We start from the raw sequence: 23,812 nt of genomic DNA on the forward strand, positions 1-23,812 counted from the left end.
ATCCCAGGCCTGTGCTCCTGACCGAGCCCCTGCCTTTAGGAAAGCATGGTGTGGGGTGCACCTCAGTATGGGTGGATGTGCCCCCCCTCAGACCAATGTGGGGTAAAGCGCCTGTAGAGGAAGGGGGAGATAATGAAGGCACAGGGACAGGGACATGGCGCGTGGAAGCTGGAGACACCAGTGGTGGGTTAGCTCGATGCTCCACGGTTGTTCAGGATACCCCGAGATCCTAGGCTCACAGGGAGCCGACATCATGGTGGACGGCCCCCGAGGGCACTTCACATGTGAGTCCCCAGACAGCCTCACCATGGCCTCTTCTCTCTGCTTCTAATCAGTGGAAGGACGGCAGGCACATCAGGACGCCCCTGAAGGCCAGCAGTGGTTGTGTGATGGCCGCCGCGCTGCGCTGGGCAGGGCTGAGGCTTCAGCCTCACTGCTAATGAGAACACTTGGATGATTACTGACGGCTTCTGCCCACAGAGGCAGCAGAGGTCATTAGCACTGCTTGGAAGAAGGGCTGTGTTGGCGCAAATGGGGCTTGGTGGACAAGAGTGGCCAGGCTGGGACTTGTGCTACCTGTCTCCAAGACGCTGCCGGTCCTTCTCGGTGTCCTTCCCTGCTTACCAGACCTGTTCCAGGGACGGACAGACCACTGCACCCTGCTGGTCTCCACCCTGTGGTATCCTGAGGGACAGTGGAGGCCTTTTGGAAGATTTCCAGACTCCTGCCTTCCCTGCTGTGTGGCCTGCTGCTGTCCTCTCTTCCATCATCAGTGAGGGAGGGCACGGGACACTGCTGCGGATGCAGCAGGGAAATGGCCAGAGACTACAAGGGCAGGGCTAGGCAGTCATCACTAGGTGCATGGTAAAGAGTGCAGCCCACTAAGAAGCACAGAGCAGAATGCTCATTGAAGGACACAGGAAAGGCTGGCCAACAGAGACCAGAATAGCTACTGAACAGCAAGTTCAAATGCTTTCAGTTAAAGAAAAGTATATAAGCACACTATAGTGAAGTAAAAATTAAGACCATAGGATTTACCAATATATTTATGCACTACTTACAAACTGTTTGGGGGGGGGGGTTCCTTACTACTCCTTGATACTTCCTGCCACATGGGTCAGCCCAGTTGGTGTGATACTCCTTGCCTCTTCCTATTCATATGAGTCCATTTTGCACTACTATAATCAAATACCTGAGGAAGGATAACTTTAGAAAGAAAAGAAGTTAATGTGACTCCCAGTTTGGGAGGTTCAAGGGCATGGTGCTGACACAGGCTCTGGAGAGGGCCCTGTGGGCTGCATCGTAGGCGTGCATATATGAAAGAAGAAATCACTTTGCAAAATAGGAAGCCAAAAGAGACTAGGGTCCCACAATCCCTTCCAAGGGCAGTGCCCCAAGAAGTGACCTCAGGACATCCCCGTAGACTCCACCTCTTAACGGTGCCACTATCTTCCACTGTCACAGTGAGGACCAAGTCCAGCACATGAAACTCTGGGGGACACCAAGGATAGCACTACTTCCTCCCTCCTTCCTCTCAGGAGAAGGAGCTACTTGTGCTGGACAGTGGCCTGGAAGGAGGGACTAGGTACACATGGCCACTCTCCCCTCCCCTAAGAAACTGGCACCATGCCATGGGCAGATCCTAAGATGGTCCCCAGGGACCCTGCCCCCTGGCACCGTGGTCTGTGGAGTCCCTTCCTCCTGAGTGTGAGCAGGACTTATGGCTAGATTCCAACCACTGAAATACGGCAAAGCTGCTGGGGTGTCCTTCCATGATTAGGTCACGCAGCCTAACGTCCATATCACCATCTGTGGCCTCTTCAACTGTGTGTTCCTTGGAGTCAGGTGGAGAGAGGAGATCCTCATGGCAAGGAACTGAGGGTAGCCCACAGCTGAGCCGGAGCTGAGGCCTTCAGCCCACCAGTCTGCACGGACCTGTGACTTGGGCACGTGAACCCGGGGGCAGGCCTTCCGCACTGCAGCCCGCAGATGAGACTCAGCCCTGGCAGACCCTCCACTGCAGCCTCGAGGGGCCTGGAGCAGAGTCGGGAGACTCCTGGACTCCTGAGCCAGGGACAGTGACGTGATGCATGAGGGCTCCCTGGAGGTGCCCAGCTGTAGTGATTTGCCACAGAGTCACATGTGACTAAATGGCACCCACCTCCGTGGTAGATGTGGGCCTGGCTTTGAGGGGCACAGAGGCAGCAGGGCCCCGGGGGCTCAGGACTGTCTGGGCAAGTCTGCCGGTTCTTGGCTCACATCATGAGGCTCCTCTGCTGACAGATACACACAACACTGTCTCACGTGACTGTGATGGGTGACAAAGGAGACTCTCCATTCTTGTTCCTTTGTCTTCCTCATGTTTTTTTGGATCTTGAGCATGTGAAAGGGCAAGAGTTCTAACAGGTCTCCCTAAAGCAGCATCTCTGAATGCTGGGATCAGGAGGGATTGTTCAACTTTTTCAATTACCATTTTTTAAAATGTCTGGGAACACACCTGTTATGATCAGGGAAAAAAATGTTTTGCTGAAAGGGCCAGCTAGGCAGACAAGAAAAGTCCTGGGGAGGACTCCTACTGTTGCCCCAGACTTGGTTTCTGTGTCCCGAGGATCACAGAATCAGAGGATCTAGTCAGCATGTCCTGAAACTTTCTCAAAACACCGTGCCCAGGTCCACGGAGGACTTCCGCCCCTCTGCGGCTTCTCCTCGTTGCTTCTCGAAGAAGGGGGAGAAAGAGAAATTTGTCCTGCATAGAGAGTGCGGAAACTTGAGTCCCTGTCCCTGTTCCCAGACCCAAGTGAGGGGGCCCCCAAGAGACAGTCCCTCCAGGGCTGGCGGTGCCTGCGGCCCTGGGGAAGGGGCATTCGCATTCTCCCATTTGCTATTTTCACTGGGAGGTGACATGTTTGTTTACCTGAACCTTTCTGAGCAGGAAGAAATAAACCAGGAGAAAGCCGTCAGGGATGTGGGGACAGATGGGACAGGAGCCACAGCTCTCTGGGTCCCGTCGCTTCCTTGCTGAGCTGGCTACCACTGAGAGAACCCCGCAGCTGAGGTCTTGGTACAGGAGCGGGGGCACCACAGGAGGGTGGCCGTTACCCAGCTCTTGATGTTCCCCTAACTCCGCAGGGACTGAGTCAGGGAGCTTGGGATCTACCCCGCAAGGCAGTCACCAACGTTCGGCTCTGTGGCACCATAGAGACTCTCTGCCATTCCTGCACAGAGCTTCAGAAACCTCTGAAGATTCCTGGGGGCCAGGAGCACCTTCTGAGTCGCATCACAGTCCCTTCCCCACATACCTGAGTTATGCTAAGGACTCACGTGGCTCTCAGAAAGTGTCCAGAGGGGAGATGGCCAGGCCAGAGCAACAAGCCTGTGGTTACAGAAAGGAACATTCAGCCCCAGCCCTTGACCTCTGGGCGCGTAAGGAGGGGTGCAGAGGGAGTTGCTCAGGTGGCCATTGACCAACCAACCAGGGCGCAGTGGTGAAGTGTGGATAAAAGCTTTGGGACTGGGGTGTAGCTCGGTGGTAAAGCCCTTGCCTGGTGTGCGTAAGGCCCTGGCTCCATCCCCAGCATCACAAAGCCAATTAGCAAAAAGAACGGAACCATGAGGTTCAGAGAACTGCCTGGCTGGGAACATACCCACGTGCTGGGGGCTTGCTGCTCCTGACCCCACAGATGCCGAAGCGTCTGAGCTTGGGACTCTTCCAGAACTTTCCACATGTACCCACGCATCTGGCCGTTCATTTGCGTATAAATAAAGCAGTCATCATTACATACAACCATTTTCTGAGTGCTGTGAGATGTCTAACAAATTATTAAACCTAAGGAGGTTGCACAGCCCCAAACCTGTAGCTGGCTGGGGGGAAGTGTGGGTAGCCTGGGGACCCCAATTACCGCTCGTGTCTGAAGTGAGGGAAGTCTCGTTGGGGATCGTGCCCTTGGGTTCACGGGAACCGTGGCCAGCTCTAGGGAGCCACAGCCAGAGCTGGACTGAACTGTGGGACGCTGGCCGGTTCAGAGAATGGGGTTAGGATGTGGGCTCTCTGTCAAGCAGAGAGCTTTGAAGGTGAGCGAGCACAGAGAAATAGCCGGAGCCAAGACAAACAAAAGCTCTTTGTCCCTCACCATCTTCTCCTCTCACCCCAGCACAATGGGAGAAAGTGACCCAGAATGAAAAGACGGGGCGCGGCAGTCGGGCGTGGGGACAGCATCACAGCTTAAATGGCATCCACCACTGTGACTGGAGGAAGTGAGAGGGAGCTCAGAGCCCGGTGGAGCACAGAGGAGGAGGAAACGGAAACCAATTGCTCCCTAACTGAGGCCCAGATGCTTAATAAGTTTAATAACTAAAATGTACAGTGGGTGATATTAAGCATGCAGATATTTATAATTATCAGCGTTTCTAACCACCAAAGACATAGGCCACTCCGGCCTCCAGAAAAGTCACGGGACACCACAGTGTGACTCACAGGAGGCAGGGGGTTGGCTGGTGGGCTTGGATATGGATCCCGGGCCTGAGCCCAGCTCCAGGTATCCCAGCCCCGGCCCAGCCCTCGGTGGGATGCACTGCAGCCTGCGGGGCCTGCATCGGCACCCAGCTCCTCTGTCTGCCCCCCCACCTCCTCCGCTCCCACACAGGCGCTGGTGCCAGAGCTCCCACAGCCCCGGCACACCCATCCCCACTCCATTTCCCCAGAGCTGACTCAGCACAAAGATCCACTCGAGGACCCGTGTCCTGCAGCTGCCTCCCCTAGCAATGCGTTTTAGATCTAGGTTCCCAAGGGTCCATGTGTATATAGCTAGGTCTCCTGCTCCGGCACTATTGGGAGATGGGCCTGGTGGAAGTTAAGTCGGTGGAGGTGTGCCCTTGCAGGGGATAGGGAGGCCCAGCCCTTTGGTTGCTCCCCCTTTCTCTGCTTCCTGGCCACCATGAGGTGAGCGGCTGAGTTCAGTAGGCCCCTCCCACCATGATGCTCTGCCTGGCCACAGGTCCCAAAGCAATGGAGCCGAGCAACCGTGGAGAGAAATCTCTGAAGTCATGAATCAAAATGCATTTTTCCTCCTTTTATGTGATTTTCTCAGGTATTTTATCACAGCTACAGAAGCTGACTAGCATCTTTCCTGTTATGAAGTGCCTTATTAACATTTAGGGCACGTTTTTAACTTTACCTCTATGTATCTGTGCAATTTAGGCCAGGTTCTGCCCTAAATTGCTCTTTGATGTACAGAACAGCAGTGTTTAGGCTGTGCCTAAACCTGAGTTCCTGCATTTTGTAAGGCAGTAGTTTGCCATGAGTTATTCCATCTTGAGTACAGGTGCCAAGGTGAGATGATTCCACACCTTGACTTGTACAAATAACCACCACCATCTGCCAGCAGAATCATAAGCCACAAATTGATAAATAACTTGATGTGCCAATTTATCAAACTAAATCGGGAGCACCTGGACACAAAGACATCCCAAATCATAGCAGCAACACCAGACATGGGAGATTTTCAACCTCACCAGATGAGAACTCCTCACTTGAGACCTATAAAAGGAGGGCTCCCCCCCAACAAGACTGAACACAGTGGCACCTTGACCTCGTCACCTGGTCACTCATCACGCGCCTTGTCTAGGAAAATCGTCATGGTGATGAACCTCTGATCTCCTCTTCCTATTAGGCTTCAGCAAAGTGTGGTTTCTCTTGTCTGATGACCACACATGGCCTGCTCCAAGTGGACACCTCGAGCTGATGCTCTGAAACGGAACCCTCTGCTTTTGACAGCTCTGCAGAACCTTACCTGACTCGGGACTCGGCACCTCCGCCCTCCTCCCTCTCTGCCTGTGCTCTTGGTTCAGCATCCTGTAAACCCTGCAGCCACATCAGCCCCTTTCTTAGTCTTTCTGTGGCCTATTTATCTATCATTGTGAAGTATGTGTGACTTGAATGTTACAGCTCTTAGAAACTAGGATTGGAGTAAAATGACCTGTGTGTGCCCAGCGTATGACGATCAGAGGACCCACAAGGATTCAATGAACTTCCACTGCCGCAAGTGGTCTCGCCTGGGAATTGTTATTCCATAAGTTCTCACATCACGGAGAGACACAAAGGCATCACGTGTTTGGTCCCTCCTGCACCCCCACCATAAGGTACGGCCTCTTCATGGGCCCCAAAGCAGAGGGCCAGCTGGCCATGGACTCAGCGCTCCACAACTAGGAGCCACTAGGCCTTCTCTCTTCATAAGTGTGTGTTAGAGGATGGAAAGCTGCCTACCAGGTGGGTCCAGTGTAATAATATGGGCCCTTAAATGGGGAGAGGAGAGCAGAAGATCAGAAGTGGTAGAAAAGAAGTGAGTCGGGTGTGGTGGTGTGCACACCTGTGATCCCAGCAACTTGGATGAGCCCTGGCCCATCCTGAGAGGTGAGGTGACAAGCAGGAGTAGGAAGAGCCCTCGGGGACCTCAGCACCTGCTGATGTGGCAGGGAGGGTCGCAAGTTCAAGGCCAGCATCCACAACTTCGTGAGGCCCTGTCTCAAAGTAAACAATATAAAGGGCTGGGGTTGTAGCTCAGTGGTAGGGCATCCCTGGGTTCAGTCCCCAGTACCAAAAAGAAAAAGGAAAGGTTTTTAATATGTATTCCTAGGTTTCTATAGAAATTAGGCTGCCTAAATAACGTTTACCCTATTTTTCCCTGTTTAACAACAACAACAAGAAACTAAGCAACAACGACAGAAAGAAAAGGGAAGCAGGCGACATGGGGCAAGGAGAGCAGGGCGGGCAGAAGGGCCTGAAGGACACCCTGCCCTGGCCCATCCTGGGAGGGGAGGTGACAAGCAGGAGTAGGAAGAGCCCTTGGGGGGACTCAGCACCTGCTGATGTGGCAGGGCACGAGGTCATCAGCCTCCAGGTCCGTGGAGCACATTTTCCCAGCAACTCCAAGGAGCTTGGGAGCCGATTCTCCCCCCGTGGTCCAGAGAGGAGCCCAGCCCTGCAGACGCCCTGATCTCAGCTTTGTGACATGCCAAACGGAGAGGCTGGCCACACCCAGTGACTCCTAACCCTCACACTCCAGAGGACAAGAGCCAGGATGGATTGGTTGTGTTGTGCTCCTCTGTGTGTGTGCTGGGCGTTGAGCCCACGGCCTTGCCATCTGGGCACAGGCTCTGTCCCTGAGCTGCAGCCAGGGGTCCTTGGATCGGTATGTTTGTGGTAATTTACTATGACAGTTAGAGAGAACCAACACATAGCCATCTAATGTACATCTAGGACAGGGAGGGAGGGAGAGGGAGAGGAGCAGGAAATGGGGGAGTCTCCATTCCAACTCTCTGTGCAGAGCAGGGGTGCCCGGTGGCCTGGCCAGCTGTGCAGTTTGCTGAGGTCCATACCTGGGCTGTCACGGGCAGGGTGTGGACATGTGATCCTCCTCCACTTCTAACCCTCTAGCACCAAAATCTGTATTAGAGCTTTTCTGAGAAGCAGAAGCAATGGAAGGAGGAAGAGGGAAAGGCACAATTGACTTATATAAGGAACTGGCTCATGGGTTCTAGGGCTGGTGATTCTGAAGTTTGCAGTGCAGGCTGGCAGGCTGCAGACCCAGGGAGACTTGAAGCTCAAGTCCAAAGGCCATCAGCTGGAGAGTCTCTCCTGCTCTGCAGATCAAGTCACTTCCACACTGTGGAAGGTCATCCACTTTACCAAGTCCACAGATCTAAGTGTAGTCACATCTGAGAAGCACCTTCACAGTGACGACATCCAGGCTGGTGTGTGACCAAACACAGGGCATCACGTCCAGCTGAGCTGACACATGAAATCATCCATCACGAATTCACCTTCTGTCAACATGGCACCCAAGTGCAACTCTGCACCACTTAATCTCCAGATGAAGACCACGACAAGGTACGCTGCCACTTGACATGACACAACTCTCCTTCACACACATAAACCCTCTCCCCCTCTCCCTGAAGAGGAAGCAGATCCTTGGTCCATGTGTGCTCACCAGCTCAGAGTCCTGCAGGTCACCTGCTTACATGGCACGGTGTGGGGCCAGTGGACCTCGTGCTCATGATGGGGATGAGAAAGAAAAGAAATCAAAGATGCTTGCAGAATAGGTGCACGTGCACCCAATTACCACACTCACCTCTGGTACCCCCCCTCCCCATGGTTGTGCTGTTCTCATTAATACGTCAACCTCAGCCTTTTACAGTGGTTACCCGGGAGGACAGGATGGAGTGAGCAGATCAGATTCACTGAGGATCATTATAATCCCAATTTTCACAGCTGTAGAAGTGATTTTACAGTGGCACATGAGGCAGGCTTATCAGAGGCCTCAGAAGTACTGTTGGGACAACTGGGGCCTCCGCACATCCTATTTAATGGCCATGCACCTACCCTCACATTTCCTCCCCCTCCAACACACAGCCAAGGTAGGGCAGTGGGCTCAGAGGTGGGGACAGCAGTCCTGGTGCTGGGCACTCACAGGTGCAGCTTATGGCCACGGATGCCCTCTCTGCTCCCTCTTTCCATAGAGAAAGGTGCCGCCCCTGTGGCATTACCCGCAGGGTGTGAGCAGAAGTGCTGTGCTCTCCCTTTTCACACTCACCATGAATGGCTGTGGACTCCAATGGCAGGGTACCCTGTGACTCGACTGTTACAGTGGCCTGTTCTGAACAAATCTGTAAACGAAGGCCTGGCACTTGACCTGCATCTCTGGGGAGAAAGAACCATTCTCTAGAAGAACTCAGCAGCATAGGAAAAGTGGAGAAGAATGAAAATGTAAGCATTCATACGGCAGGATATGCCCGCCAGGGCCTTCCAGAGCCTGGTGTCAGGCTTCCTGCTCCTTCCCTCCAGCAGTCTTTCCTGCTGCACACACCAGCTGAGGGCCCTCGGTTCGCACAGCATAGAAAGCTGTTTTCAGAGGACATGAACGTGGGATGAATGGCCAATAAGAAAACAGAACAACAATGCCCAGCCCTACATGACATATAGGGTTGCCTATTGGAAAGCATGAAGTGGAGTTTTGAGTATTTTTCCAGAAAAACTACTATGATAACCTAAAAAGCAAATGCGTATCAATGTAGGCAATGTTGTCTCATTTTTTAGATGAGCTGCTTGGCCCTATAGGACAAGTGTGTGTGCCCTATAGGACCCATGCCCCCTTCCTTGACTCTGCTCTTCCACCCTAGCAGCCCTGTTGGTGGAGCTCCCCGTGACTCCCATTCCTTCACAGCCTCTGCTCCTGCTGGGCCCTCTTCCTGGAATGCACCTGGCTCCCCGGCTCATCATGGGCACTGAAGACTCCAACCTGAGCCACTACAGCAGCTATTCTGGCCCAAACAAGATGGCGACCTCCCGGGGTAGAGCAGATCCCACAGCGCCACCTTGAGAGTCAGGCCACACTAGGGGAGAAGAATACATCAAGCCCTAAGGGTCTCTTAACTTCTGTACAGAGAAGACTGCTGGGGCTGGGAGCTTGGTCCTCAGTGTGGCTGTGCCGGGAGGTGGTAAGGAACCATGAAGACAGGGGCCCAGAGGGGGGGTTGTTATGATTGAGCTATGAAAGCTGTGGAAGCGCCAATGCAGAAGGTTCAGAGTGCGATGATTAGGTTATGAGAGCTGTAACTTAATGGGCCCATCCACGTTTGAACGGACAAATTGGGTGGCAGCTGTAGGTCATTGAGGTGGGATGGAGGAGGTGGGTCACACTGGGGTGTGCCCTGGAGGGATGCGTCTTTCCTGTACCCCTTCACTCCCCTCTCCCTCTGCTTCCTGGCTGCCAGGAAAGGGGCAGCACTCTTCTGCCACGCCTGCTGTCATGTGTGGGCCTCCCCTTGGTTCCAGAGCCATGGATTCAGGGACCGTGGACTGAGCTTCTGAAACTGTGAGCCAAAATAAACTTTCCCCCTTTAAGGTGTTCTTGTCAGACATGGCGGTCACAGCAAAGAAAGCTGACTAACATAGAGGTCCTTACTGTCTGAAGTTCTCCTGGGACTCTTGTTAATTCTTACAAGAGCTGTGTTTTACAGAGCAAGCCTGGCCCCTCCCTGGTCTCTCCCGTTTCTTGTCTGCACATGACCTCCCTCTTGTGCATGTGCTCCTACCATGCGGACGTCCACCATGATGTGACTCAGCCCAGGGGCCTCTCCTCAGCCAGCGCCTTGCTGCTTTGTCTTCCCGTCTCCAAACTGTGAGCTAAATAGATCTCTTTCCTTTATGAGCTATCAGCTCTCATTATGCTAACAAGAAATGGACTGATATGAAGGTGACTATTGGAATCGCCTGATCCTGCTCATCCTGTAGTCCTCTGGAGAGAGGAGAGAGTACTGAGGCAGCCCTCTTGCACGCATGTCTGTCATGCTTATTAAAACCCAGTGTGAGCCTTCGGAATCTATCATGTAACGTTGAATCACAGGTCTGGGGCCCAGAATGAGCTAGAATCCAGGTGACCTGCTCTGTCCCCAGCTTTGGAATAAGAAGGGTTTTATCTGTCTGGCTTTATTCTTCCATACTGAGCCCTGAAATTGATTGGTAAGCAGATAGACACAAAAGTGTGGACATCTAACTCAAGATTTTGTAATCCGTTGCCTTCAGGGCACAGGGATTTACATGAATAGGTGGGAAGACAGTTTTCCGAAGGCCCTCCACCCCCATCTGCCTTTTCACCTCAGCCATGACTGTCCTGCAGAGAGCAGATGGCTGGTCACTGCCCCGGGTTGTCATGGACACCCTGCCATGACCTGCTGTGCATTACAAATGCTCGTCAGAGACTGCTGTGGGGTTGCTGTCTTTGGACGTGTCCTAACATGAGCAGTCCACATCATCCCTGCAGAGGGTCACACCTGGGAGACCTCAAGGGACAAGTGTGCTCACAGCCAGGCATCTGCACTGTACACAGAATAAATCATCAGAGGGAACTGTCCAAGTTCACCTTTCTGGAAGCTTATTCCATGCACCTGTTCATAAGAGCCACAGTAGGGCCGATGACCCTGGGGCTTGTTTTAGCTGAGCTTGCAATAACCTGGTCTGGTGGCCCTTCAGGATGACATTTGAATGTGGTGGATCTGTCGCACAAAACCGTGCAACACCTCTGCATTGTCTTCAAGAAGCACTATGTTAAAATAAGTGACATGATAACAATGACTAAAAGAAACGAGAGAGAAAAGAAACCGACCGATGAGCAATGGAAAACCCCGAGCTGGGCTTTCTGTTCTCTACGAAGAGTGTCACAAAATAACAAACACTGGATAAAACTCCTCTAGACCAGAAGAAAGCAAGACCCCTCTGTGATGTCTGAACACAGACAACAGCACGAACATGGTCCAAATGAATCACACATGTGACCAAACACCTGCCGTCCTGGCTGTCATAAGTGACCCCTGCTTCTCTACCCACCACAGCTGTAGCCTGGCTTCGTCCCTCCTTCTTCAGGGACAGGAACTCTTAAAATATGCAGAATGCCCCAGTTCCCAATGGCACCCCATCCTCAGCTAAGCAGTACTTCATCGAACCTTTCCCCACATCGCCCACCAGGAGCTCGGGTGTAGGATACACACTCTGACACCCCACGTGCAGGTGGGCCACTGCTTCCCCCAGGTGCGCTCTTCCCAGGTGCGCTCCCCCCAGGTGCGCTCCCCCCAGGTGTGCTCCCCCCAGGTGCGCTCCCCCCAGGTGCAATCCCCAGGTGTGTCGCCCCAGGTGTGCCTCTCCCAGGTGTGCTCTCCCTCAGGACAAAAATGAACCTGACTTGCTTCCCTGCAGGAGTGCAGAGGGAGGCAGTGTGTGGAGAGGGAGGGGGACCACAGTTTGGGAACCCCAGCTTGGATGTTTGGATGTGCCTAGCGCTGCGCCTGGCTCATGGCTGGCACTCAGCAGGGGCTTGTTGGATGAAGGTGTCAACCTGGTGGCTACGCTGAAGGTGATCTGCCAGCCCCTGGGAGCCTCTCCTGTTGGCCCTCTCACCTCGGCCAGGAGTCCACTTCAATAAAATCCTAAGAACCTGAGCTCAGGCTACACAGGTAGGAGGGAAAGGCAGAGGGCTTTTACTAATGGCCTACAGAATTCAGATTCTGTGAGAAAACCTAACAAAATAGGTCTAAGTCCTGGCAGAGAAAACTGCACCTCTTCATTAAGGGACGCACTGGGATATGGGGAAAGGAAGGGAAGTGTCATATTTCTGGGTGTGCATTTCAAGTAACAGGAAGGGGGAAGGTGACAAGGGGGAGGCCTGGCTTCCCTCACCATGATGTCCCCAGAGTATAAAATGCAGTGCTCTAAAGCCCACGATCCCAGATATATATATATATATATATATATATATATATATATATATATATCTTCTAAAAAAAACGGTACTGCTATGAACATTCACTACAAGTTTCTGTATGGGTGTGGAAACTGGTGGCTCCGCTCGTGAGGTGCTGGCTTTGGCAGGGACTCTGCTGCCAACGTCCCTCACCACTCTGGAGAGCATAAGCTGCCCATTTCCCAGATGAGGAGCAGGAGGCTTGCCAGGGTCGAGGATTTTTCTCATGTTTGCACAACTGATTAGCAGTGGAGCTGGGATTTGAAACCAGGCACTCTGACTGCAGAGTCTGAACTGTTAAGAATGGTCACACAGCCCCCTGAGAAGTGGCTGAGTGTTCTGCAAACCAGAGAGTTAGATAGCTTTGTCGGGGTCCAACCCGGGTTGTCGAGTCACAGCCCTGTTCCTGGTCTATTCAGAGCTGGGCAGGTATCACTTCTCATTCCACAACACCTTCTACTACCGCAGAGACCTGGTGTGCATCAGAGCTGCTCACTGCTGCCTCCTCCTGCCAGGTCTAGGCAATTGCAGACTTACTTTTTGTCATGATTTGCCTGTCTGGGACATTTCATATTTTTATCCATTCACTGGTTGGTGGGTATTCCAATTGTCTACATTGTAGCTATTAAGAATGGCGCTGCTGGGACTGGGGTTGTGGCTCAGTGGTAGAGAGCTTTTCTAACAAGTGTGAGGCACTAGGTTCGATCCTCAGCACCACGTAAAAATAAAATAAAGATATTTACATATATATCTTCTAAAAAATGGCACTGCTATGATCATTCACTACAAGTTTTTGTATGGGTGTGTTTTCCTAGGAGCAGGATTGCTGTGTCTCATGTAAATCTGTTTAATTTCCTGAGACTCTGCTGGACTACGCCATGTTATATTCTCACCAGCACTGGCTGAGGTCCCCAATCCCCACATCCTCTCCTATGCTCATGTCTGTCTTTTTACTTTACCCTCCTGGTGAGTGTGACATGGGCCTCATTGTGGTCTTGGCTCTCACTTCCCTGGTGATTAGTGACGAGCATCTTCCCACGTGCTTGCTGGCCACTGGGTGTCCTCTCTAGGGAAGTGTCTTTTCAAGTCTCCTTTCCATTTGTAAATTGGGTTATTTGTGTTTCTGTTTTAGAGTTGTAGATGTCCCGGATATAATTCCCCTGTTAGATATATGATTTACAAATATTTTCTCACGTTTTCCAGATTTATTCGATGTACAAATGTTTTAATACTTATAAAGTTCAAGTCTTGCTTCTCCTTTTGTCACTTGTGCTTTTGGTGTTACGACTAAGAGATCATCACCTCAATCATGGACACAAAGATTCGCTCAGTCTTTTCCTCTAAGAGTTTTACAGCTTCAGCTCTCACATTTAGGCCAATGATGGGTCTTCAGCTAGTATTTGGATAAGGTGTGAGGCAAGACCCCACTTCATTCCTTTGTTCTGGGAGATTAATGTTTTTATATGAATTCTTTTAAGCCCTGTAAGAGAGCTCTGAGATAAGCCGAAAACTAAATAACTCAGGTACAGAGAGGTTGTGTAACTTACCCGAGCTATGCGGCTAGCAATTGGCAAACCTAACCAAGAAGTTTAAAGAGCCCATTTTCTTAAATATCTTAACCTAGAATGAAATTGACATTTAAACAAAGTAAGAATGGACTAGGCTAGTCACAAATGATGTTACAACAACTGACTGACCATATGTGGAAAACATATTAGCTCTTACAATTTCCATCACAATTAATTCCTTAAACATTAAAGAGTTAAATGACAATGTAGAATAATAATATTGGAAATAGGGGGACAGAGAATAAGTACTAGAATGGCACAGAAGCAGGAGGGGAAACCTTGAAGGAAAGCTGTCAGATAAAGCTACATACATTTTTAAACCTGTATTTCAGAACACTATGAGATAGGATTATTTCACATTTATAGTAACGGCAGAGAGAGCTGAACAGACCACCCTTCCCTGACTGCGTGTGCATGAACAGACACACACACAGGTCCATCTAGGCACATGCACACCAAGACAGTGACATCCTGCTGCTTCCCAAGCAGCCACCTGGTACTTGGACATCTGAGCTGCTGTTCATTTGCTGGCTGTGCCCTCTCCAATACCATAAAACCCCATGTAGCTCTCTGCTCTGCTCTCTGCCGTGCACACCCATGGCGAGTCCTTCACACAGTCACAGGGGTCCTGTCTTGTTCAGAGGATGTGGGTTCTGGAACATTCCCTGACACTAGGGGTCGCTCAATGAATGCAGCTGCCTGAATGACTGGACAGAACTGATGGGGCAGCCAGAATTAGCAAGGCAGTGCCCCGTGGCAAGGGCCAGAGGGACCACAGGCATTGCAGCAGACACAACATGGAGCGGCACGGATGACTGGTTTAGACAGATTAAGGTTTGCCTGCCGGAGCAGGTGATCTGGTTACGGCGAGCTTCCCTCCGACAGGAGACTGCCGAGAGTCTGCTGTCACTGGGTCTGTGTGTGTCCCCACTGCCCCAGCAGAGTATGCACACCTGGGGCCTGAAGCAGCAGGACACCTTCTTGTGGTCCCACATCAGGGAGTTGGAGGCCTGCGCTCCCTCCAAACCTTCCAGGGGAGACTCCTCCCTGGCCTCACCCACGTTCCCTTGGTTTGTGGCAGCATAACTCCAACCTCTGTCTCGGTGTCCAAATCCTCGGTTTATCAGGACACCAGTCCTAGTGGGTCAGGCCCAGCCCACTCCAGCCAAACCCTGTTTTTCCTCATCACCCCATTTCCTAATGTGGTCACATTCTGAGGTGGGGTGGGGTAAGAGCTTTGGCGTGTTAATGAGGGGGTGCAAAATTCAACCCCTAACATTGGAGGAGGAGGAGGGAGGTTGGAATCTAAGCAGGTAGCAAAAGGCCTCTCTGTGTTATCATCTTCCACGTGGACAAGGTTCTTACCACCCAAGGAGCCTTGAGCAGGTCCACTTCCAGGTGGCTCAGGTGTGAGATGCAGAGGTTCAGGTGGAATACAGGGTTCTCCACCCAGCGGGGCCACCCCAGCTCGGCCTTCATTGAGGGGCTTCCACCAGCTGGGAGCCGCCCCTGTGCTGTGTGTGTGTGTCCACTGTTTCTGGTCCTGTTCTTGGGCACCTAGGCGTTCCCATGAAACCTGCAGATGTATTTGACTGCAGAGGGTCTTCAGTGAGGGCTGGGAATGTGAAAGTGGGTGCAGGATTAACTGGGGTGGGCAGGTGTCCTCTGAGTCCATGAAAATACACAAACTGTGGGCACCTCACTTCTGTGACAGGTCTGGTCCATCTGGTTCAAGAGGCCTGAGGCTGTAATTCAGGAATGATGGACGATGGCCAGAGTGACCATGGAGACTGCAAGTCCTGAGTGGGGTTGATTCAAGGTGCACAGCTTCCCCGTGGGGGTGCACAGGGCTGGGCTGCTGCACCCCCAGTAGCGCCACAGAGCAAGGGCCTGGGAAGATTCCAATTGCGACAACCAGGCTCAGAACAGATGAAGTAAGAGAGTCCAACGGAACATCTGGGCCCAGATCTGGATTCTCGAGGAGGGAAGGGCAACTGATCACTGTGTTCAAACCTAACAGGCCCTCGCTGGCAATGGCAGGACTTCAGAGGACACCACCGAGGTCCATCTTGACACAGCCATGCTGAGGCCTATCTGGTGGAAGCGGAGTGGGCTGGTGTGAGCTCATCCAGAGTCCTCAGGGGCTCCGGGGCCCATGGACCTGGCTGGGTGAGCATGGTGGGCAGGGGCGGTGGCCGGCCAGGCTGGGCGAGAGCCTGCGGGCTGCTCCAGGGCCAGCAGCTTCATAGATGCCCAGAGTAACCGAGTCTCCAGGGAAGCCCTGCCCCTGTTTGATAAGCGATGCTCTTTCATGCCGCATGCGGGGATCAGAAAGGATTGAAGCAGAGCTGCTGACAAAGGCAAAGCTGCCCGTTGCTCGTGGGCTGCAGACTCACACTGAAATCAGTGCTCCTCCAAACACCGCGACAGTCCGCCATCAGGGAGGGCTGGAGGGCCAGGTGGAGTTTTGGCACCTGAGAGAAACATCAGGGGCGGCTCATCCATTTGAGAGATCTGGTAGTTTGGGGAACTGTTTTCTTTTTTTTTTTTTTAATTTTATCAGATATTTATTTTTTAATTTGTTTTAATTAGTTACACATTACAGTATAATGACCTTGACATATTTGAATCAGATGGGTTATCATATCGCATTTTTCTGAGTATACAGGGAACTGTTTTCTTAACTCAAAAAAAATCTCATTTCCCAGATTGTAGTGGGCCCTGGTATAGAGAAAGAGGACTGATCTACGTGCACAGCTTGAATTCTGCACACCTCGACTTCTGCAGACCTCCACCCATCAGGGGTAGGGTCGACGGGAGAGGCAAGTCTGATCAAAAGCAGAGAGCACGGGCTCTGCCTTGGCTCTGAAGCGCCTGAGCATTCTCTAACATTTATCTGCGTCCTCGGTGCATCTGGCTACGCGATGAACCAGAATTGAACAGGCTGCGTGGAAGCAGGAGCACCGGCCCAGCTGGAAGGTCTGCAGGGATGCGTCTCCCTCCTACCCAGGCTTTCCAAGACCGCCCTGTGTTCACCTGCTCTCTTCTCCACCCACCGCCACCTCATGTCCAGGTCCAAACAAAAGGCCTGCGTGGCAGATGCTCATTGTTAAAGTGCTTTGGCTTTGGAGAGATCCTTTCAAAAGTAGGAAGAAAACTTCCTGTACAGGAAGGATACCAGTCCCTGCTTCCCAGTGGCCCAGGGAGAGCCCCCGACAGCAGCCTGGGTCTTGAAAATGTGCTTACAGCCCTGTACCAGCCGCTCTGGGCCCCAGAGTGACCCCTGAGCAACTGCCTGGGCTTCCTGACATGGCCCTAGCTGGTGGTGCATTCTCCATGCTGAATTGAGAAATACCTGCAGTGCTTCTTAAGGTTGCATACCGACAGGGGAGAGCACGCCGGGTGCTATTTAGAGCAGTGCAACCTCCCTCTAGTCAACGTGCCTTTTTCCACTGGGAAGCCCCAGACGCTTCGATTACTCTTCAACAACCAGGGTGTGGGAGACCTCACTGGCCCTCAGAATTTGTGGAGACTCCATTCCAGATGTGACTTCAGGGCCAGAGTCACAGGGAAGATGCCATACCTCCCCTGGATCCCTCCTCCTCTCTACTGTAAGGCTTTGAATCTTCTTTTCCAGAATGGTTTTCTGGAATGCTCCAGTTTCCAGAAAAGCATTGTATGTCCTCTCTCCAGCTAGTGATTATATTGTTTTATAACATTATAAAACATTATATAGGTGACACATTTATGTAATATATTTATAATGCTATAAAACATTATGTTATAATGTAGCAAGTTACATTTATATGATCCATAACATGTCATAAAACACATTAAACACATAACACATACATGACAGAACACCCTTATGACATTGTAAAACATCATGTGCTATATGTAACATACATGGAATGCTGAATGGAGCATTGTGTGCTTTCTCTCTCTCTCCCATGCTCCTATTTTCAGAACCTCAGGCTGCATTCTCTCTCTCTCTCTCCAGCCAACGCTGCCACTGCCTCCTCCTACGTGTTGGGGTGCATACAAAGTGCTTCACACCTCTCCACGCATGTCACATGCATGACCCCATGTCCATGCCCCTCTGAGGGGGCATGATTCCTCCCACTTTCCAGGTGAAGAGAGAAAAAGTGATTTGTCCAGACACATCACTCAGACACCATGGGACCTGGAGGAGATCCCAGGCCTCGGGTGCAATGGAGAGCCTGCCTACAGTGGGTCACAGGAGCCCACCTCACCCCCCAGCTCCTCCTCCCCAAGTCTGGGATGCACTCCCTGCACATGGAAACTGAAGTATGTGACTCTTGATTTCTTCAACAGAGGTCTTGGTAGCTGCTGGCATTTTAAGGTTAACAAAATTGTAGTGGCCACCTCAAAGCAGACCTGCTACGATTGTTATGTCATAAATATTGACAATATTGGGAAATTCTTTAGTGCATAAATGACTGTAGCCAGTGGTTTGAGAAAAGGGGAAGGTGTTTGCCCCTTTTTAGTGAGATTTTTTCCCATGCTTGGCAGGGGTGGGACCAGGCTTTGCTGCCCTTCTGTCCTGCTGCCTTTGATCAGGTAGGTCTGGCACTCACCTTGAGGGTTGTTCTGCACACGCACGTGGGTGTGCGAGTAAATGCCTACACGCCCATGAGTGTGGGCACCTGTGACGGTCAGGACCATATGAAGAGATTAAAACAAAGGACAGGGAGATCACGGCTCCTTGTCTTCTTGACACTCCCAGTCAGGTGCCCAAGAGGTAAGCTGTGTGCATGCCATGTCTCATTCTCACATACCCCTCTCTATTCCCACAGACACGAAAGCAAGCACGACGAGCCCTGGTGTGGGAAGGAAGCCAGGTTGGCATCCATCAGGAGGTGATGGTGTGACCCTGTCATCCTCACATGGAGGGAGCGCCTGACTACTGAGGAGCTGGCGGGTACTACATTGGCCAGGACAGGCTACCCAAGTCAGACCAGGCCCCCAGCCCACGCCTGCTTCCCCCCACCCCATGCACAACCAAAGTGCAGCTGCTCTTACACACCAGCACCCTGCTCACACACACCCAAAAAACAGGCTCCTCCCAAGTTTCTTGGCTTCCTTTTTTTCAAATGTCACTACTGGGATAATAGATTCACTTGCTGTCTGTGTTTTTTTCTTCATGCTTCTATATCTCTTTCTTAAGTGACATTTTACTTTCAGAATTTGAATATTATTTCACAGAGTTAAAGATGCCAGAGGCATGAAGCCCACAGCGTTGATGAAGTGGCTGTGCCGACTGAGACCTGGCACAACTGACTCACTCTTTGGCGGACTCCAAGACCAACTTCTCTTTGCAGTGTGTCCCCTTAAAGGTCCCTCTGTCACAACATGGTGCCCGAGTGGCATTCCCTCTTGCTGTGGACCTGCCAATGTCTGTATCCACTCTCCTCGTTCCCTTCCTGGTGTGCCCTGACCAGCTTCAATGCCCACCTCTTGACATCCCTGCCCTTCAGGACCCCTCAGGTGACACAGGTGTCCACTCCATAGTATCTCCTAGCTCCGGTTGATATAACAAAGCACCATCACCTGAGTGAGGTACCCATAGCAGCCATTACTCCCCAGGGTTCTGGAGACTGGAAGCCTGAGACCAGGGCACCCCCAGGGCGGGGTGCTGAGAAGGGATTTCTTCCAGGTTCCAGGAGTCCCCTGCCCAAGGTGCCCACTTCCACGGTGGCTGGAGGATCTCTGAGGTCCCTTCCACACTTCCACCCCATCTGCCCTCCAAGCTCCCAAGGCTTCCTCTGGGGTCGGGATTTCCACCCAAGACACTGAGCACCCTGCATCTAGTCCCGATGCCACAGCAGGTGGGTCGCAGGCTGGCTGTGCACTGGGTGTGCTGCACTCCATCATGGACTTGTGCTGCTGCCACTCGCGGTGCCCTTCCCCGTCACCTCCCTTCGGAAGCCTGAGTGCTTTCATTCAAGGGGATCAGACCCATGGTGGCCCTCACAGGGCCTTGTGCATGTTAGGTCCTAGAAATGTGTTTGTGGAACTGACAGGTGTTTTATGGATGTGGAATATATTAAAATCACTGGACATACCGTTTCACAAGGGAGACGGATCAACATTGGCCAGCACCAGTCCTCAGTTCACGGCCCAACAGGTTATAATTTTTAAAAATGACCTTGTCAGCTTTAGATTTAAATGATAGTAAAATCTGTTTTCAGATTCTTGCTAATTAGTTCCTCCAAAGCATAGAATTGAGATGGCAAAAATTATGCATTGGATATGTGCAAAACATATTTTAAAACAACTGTATTTCAGAACAGATTATTATCTGTTTCCCAGTGTGTAAGTTTAGCAAATAGTTTAATATTTTCATTATTCTGTTGGAAATAATAGCCTAAAATAAATTCCTAATGAATTAGGATGAATACCATTCTGTGTAGCTAACTAGACTTCTAAATTTTATTCATTCACACACATCACAAAAATCCTTTTAAAGAACCCAACGCCCTAATAAATGGTATGGAAAGGATCACTGCAGACCATCAATAGCCGAATTTAAAAAGTTTCCAACAGAGAAAGCCTGAGCAGAGCCTTATGGTCATAAAGAAAACACAGTTAATTCAATAGAAAATTATAAATGGACACAGCCACTCCCCGTAAACAGATGCCTAACCATTTGTTAGCAAGCAGGACTCAGGAAATGTCGGCTCCTTTTGTATCCTTTCTCTGGGGTTCAGTTACCAGAGTGGGGAAAACACTGACCCCCGGAGCCCTTTCCTACACCATGGCCGGCAGCGCAGACCCCAGCCCAGGATACACGATCCTGTCCTTCTGTCGTGCCCTGGTTTGGCATGAGGATTCAAGTTCGATTTTATCATAATCCTCTTAAGAAGAAGTCTATGGACTGGCCAGCTTGCAGAGTTAAATGCACGAGAGAAGAACATGGTGAGAGCATGCCTGGCCTTCGCCCTGGGAAAGTGACAGGGTAGAGATGCGGGTGCTGCCCAGAGGCCTACTCATCTGCTAGGCCGCCCAGAGCCCACACCAGGGGCACGGGAACAGGAGGGAAAGAAGTGTTCCCGGCCCACCCTGGAAGGAAGGACTGGCCGGGTGCACTGTTGACAATCACCTGCATCCTCCATCCTCCTCAATTGTGTCAACCACCCCCACCATGATGGTGATCCTACAGGACACATTTGTTTTGCTTTTAAACAGGTGCGCGTGGAGACAGTGGAAAAGCTAAGCCCCCAAGACCTATGTAGGTAAAAGGAAGCATTCTTCTTCTTACTTTTGACCGTGAGGTACATGGACTTGCTGACGTCCGCGCCCACATCGTTGCTGACCTTGCAGAGGTAGTAGCCGCTGTCTTCCTCCACCACGTGCTTGATTAACAGCGACCCGTTGCTGAGCACCTGGATTCGGCCGTTCAGGGCGATGGGCTGGAACTGGGGAACCCCAGCACCTGGAGATAATCGGAAAGAAGGGTTGTGATGTGGGACACAGTGAGCAGAAGCCACCCAGGCCACCTCCAGCTGAAGCGGACAGTTGGGGGACACACCCAGCTCTCCTGTCTTCCTTCTAACATGGAAACTCTTGTTCAGAGAGAAGCACGATTATTTAAAATGAGTAGTTCAAAGTCTGAGGTAAAAGAGTAAGAGCTTAAAAGTGCTTTTGACATGAAAAGCCAAATTTGAGTATTAAGTAGCTGATAAATTATTCAAAGAAATTGCAGCAGAGCAAGCACTGAAGTAGATGTCTCTCTGGTGCTACTTAAACTCCTTCTGTTCCTAAGGACTTAATGCAAATGTAAACAAGGGACTGTCTGGGGACACGGCACTGGAGTCCTTGCTCGCTGCACACATCTGAGGCTACAAAGAGACACGGCACCGCAGATTTCTCTTCAGGGGTGGTGATGTTCTAGTGGAGCAGCACAGCCCACGGCTGGTATCACTTAATGTCAGTTGAACAGCTAGGCACAGCCCACTGCCCTCAGGGTGACTACCTGCAGGCAGAGAGCAGCCTAGGTGGGGGACGCTGTGATCACAGGTGTGAGGTGGTTCACAGGAGAGAGCCACAGGAAATTACTGAAAAATATCTGGAAATCATAAAAGAGGACTAGGCCCAGGAGTCACAGTGGTTTGGCTTAAAGCACTGCTCTGCCGCCCTCTCCTGGGGGACTGGGTGGGAATGTGACCCTGCAAGCCTCCCCTGAGTCCTGTCCTCTCTGACCTGGCAGGCTGCAGACCCTGGGGAGAGGATGGACTCCATCACCCTGGAGGAAGCACAGAGTGTGGACCTGGGCTGTGTTCTGGGGAGGAGCTGCTAGCCCCCGGCCCTGCGCCCTGCAGGTCTCTGGGCAGGACTCCAAATGTGGTGTCCTGACTGTGCCTGCCCTTCCTGCTTCCAATTCAGACACCTCACCTGGGGCCTGAGCCTCAGCAGACAGAGGACATTACCACTCCACCTAAGAGGATCTTCCACAGGGAAAAAGAACAACACACATGCTCTCTGCAGCAGGGGCTCTCTCCAAGAGAAGTCATCGACCACTTGAATTAAAACAAAGGAGGGGTTCCCCTCTGCCGAGGATGTAGGAAGGTAGAAGAGAGAGCCACTCCTATTCCAGCCATGAAAGGGACTGGTCATCTACAAAGTCACACTTTTCTTTGAGTAAATCTGGGAGCCCAAGTAACAGGCAGGTAGGTAAACTCTGCTGCAAAGAGACCAAAGCCCAGGAAACAGAGGTGAGCTACAAAAACCAGTTCACATATGGGACTTGGTGGAAGGAAGAAGCCCCATGTGTATCGGTCGGTGAAACAGCCAACATGCTCCTCTGGCTTTACTCCTCTTTTCATGGGCAGTGCCAGAGTCCAACGGAGAATTATGAGACACACACAAACAATGCAAGAGGAAAGGCCAGGACACCAGCAGCCAACAGATCCCCACCAGGGGAAGCTAGATGTATTGGAAAGAAAGTTTGCAATAACTATGATTGATGTGTAGGAATAGATGGAGGGCTTCAGATGACATATTAAAAGTATATAAAGGTGACAAATAATGGAAACAACACATGCAGTATTAGATATGAAGATTTTATTAAAGAGGCTTATTAGCAGACTGGGCACCGCAGAGGAAAGAATTGGGTCAACAGAAATATCCGAAGTGGTCTGGTGTGGTAGCGCACGCCTGTCATCCCAGTGGCTCGGGAGGCTGAAACAGGAGGATCTCAAGTTCAAAGCCAGCCTCACCAACTCAGCTCTAAGCAACTCAGCGAGACCCTGTCTCTAAATAAAAGGGCTGGGGATGTGGTTCAGTGGTTAAGCACACCTGGGTTCAATCCCTGGTATCCTCCACCCACCAAAAAAAAAAGAAAAGAAAAGAAAAGAAAAATAAATTATCCAAAGTGAAACAAAAGGAGCAAAGAGTGGAAAATACAGCATATAACATTCTGGATAGTCTAACAATGAGTGTTGAGAGCCACAGCCAAAGGGGCCCCAGCAAACTTTCAGACTGCCAGCTGATGATTGGCTCACAGCAGCCCCAGCAACTTCTAGCTGATTGGCTCCTCTGCGGTGATGCTCATTGGGCTGTTTCCCTGCCCTTTCAGACCACGGAGCTGCTCATTGGGGGACTTTTTTGGCTCCACCCACACGACCCAGCCAATCGGCCTCAAGAGCAGGAGGATTGTGGGAGGTGGAGAGAGGCTTGGGTTGGAGAGAGAGGCTTGTGGAAAGCCGGTGGTGGCAGTTGGGCTCTGAGGGTTTTTTCCTGAGAGGCTGTTTTGTTTGGCGTGTGTGGTTCTAAAAATAAAGTTAGTTTCTTTTGACAAGTGGCTCCTGATTGTGCCCAGCTAGACTGCGGCATTTGGTGGCTCCCACGGGGAGCGACTGAGGGTAAGTGATAAGGTAAACTGCTCGCCCCTGAGGGCAGGGCGAGAGGATGGGTAGCCATTTTAAGATTCCT

General features: G+C 51.4%; 1 protein-coding gene across 3 annotated transcripts in view; it reads right to left on the minus strand.

Moving 5' to 3' along the window:
* Dscam (DS cell adhesion molecule) overlaps positions 1–23,812 on the minus strand; it is a 655,493-nt gene that overhangs the window by 178,806 nt on the left and 452,875 nt on the right. For all 3 annotated transcript variants that reach the window (XM_048803693.1, XM_048803694.1, XM_048803695.1), the window contains exon 11: positions 21,141–21,314. In XM_048803693.1, coding sequence (XP_048659650.1) covers positions 21,141–21,314 — 174 coding nt within the window. The remainder of the gene's footprint in view (positions 1–21,140; positions 21,315–23,812) is intronic.

The sequence above is a fragment of the Marmota marmota genome, unplaced genomic scaffold (genome assembly GCF_001458135.2).
Source record: "Marmota marmota marmota unplaced genomic scaffold, marMar, whole genome shotgun sequence".
Lineage (NCBI taxonomy): Eukaryota > Metazoa > Chordata > Mammalia > Rodentia > Sciuridae > Marmota > Marmota marmota.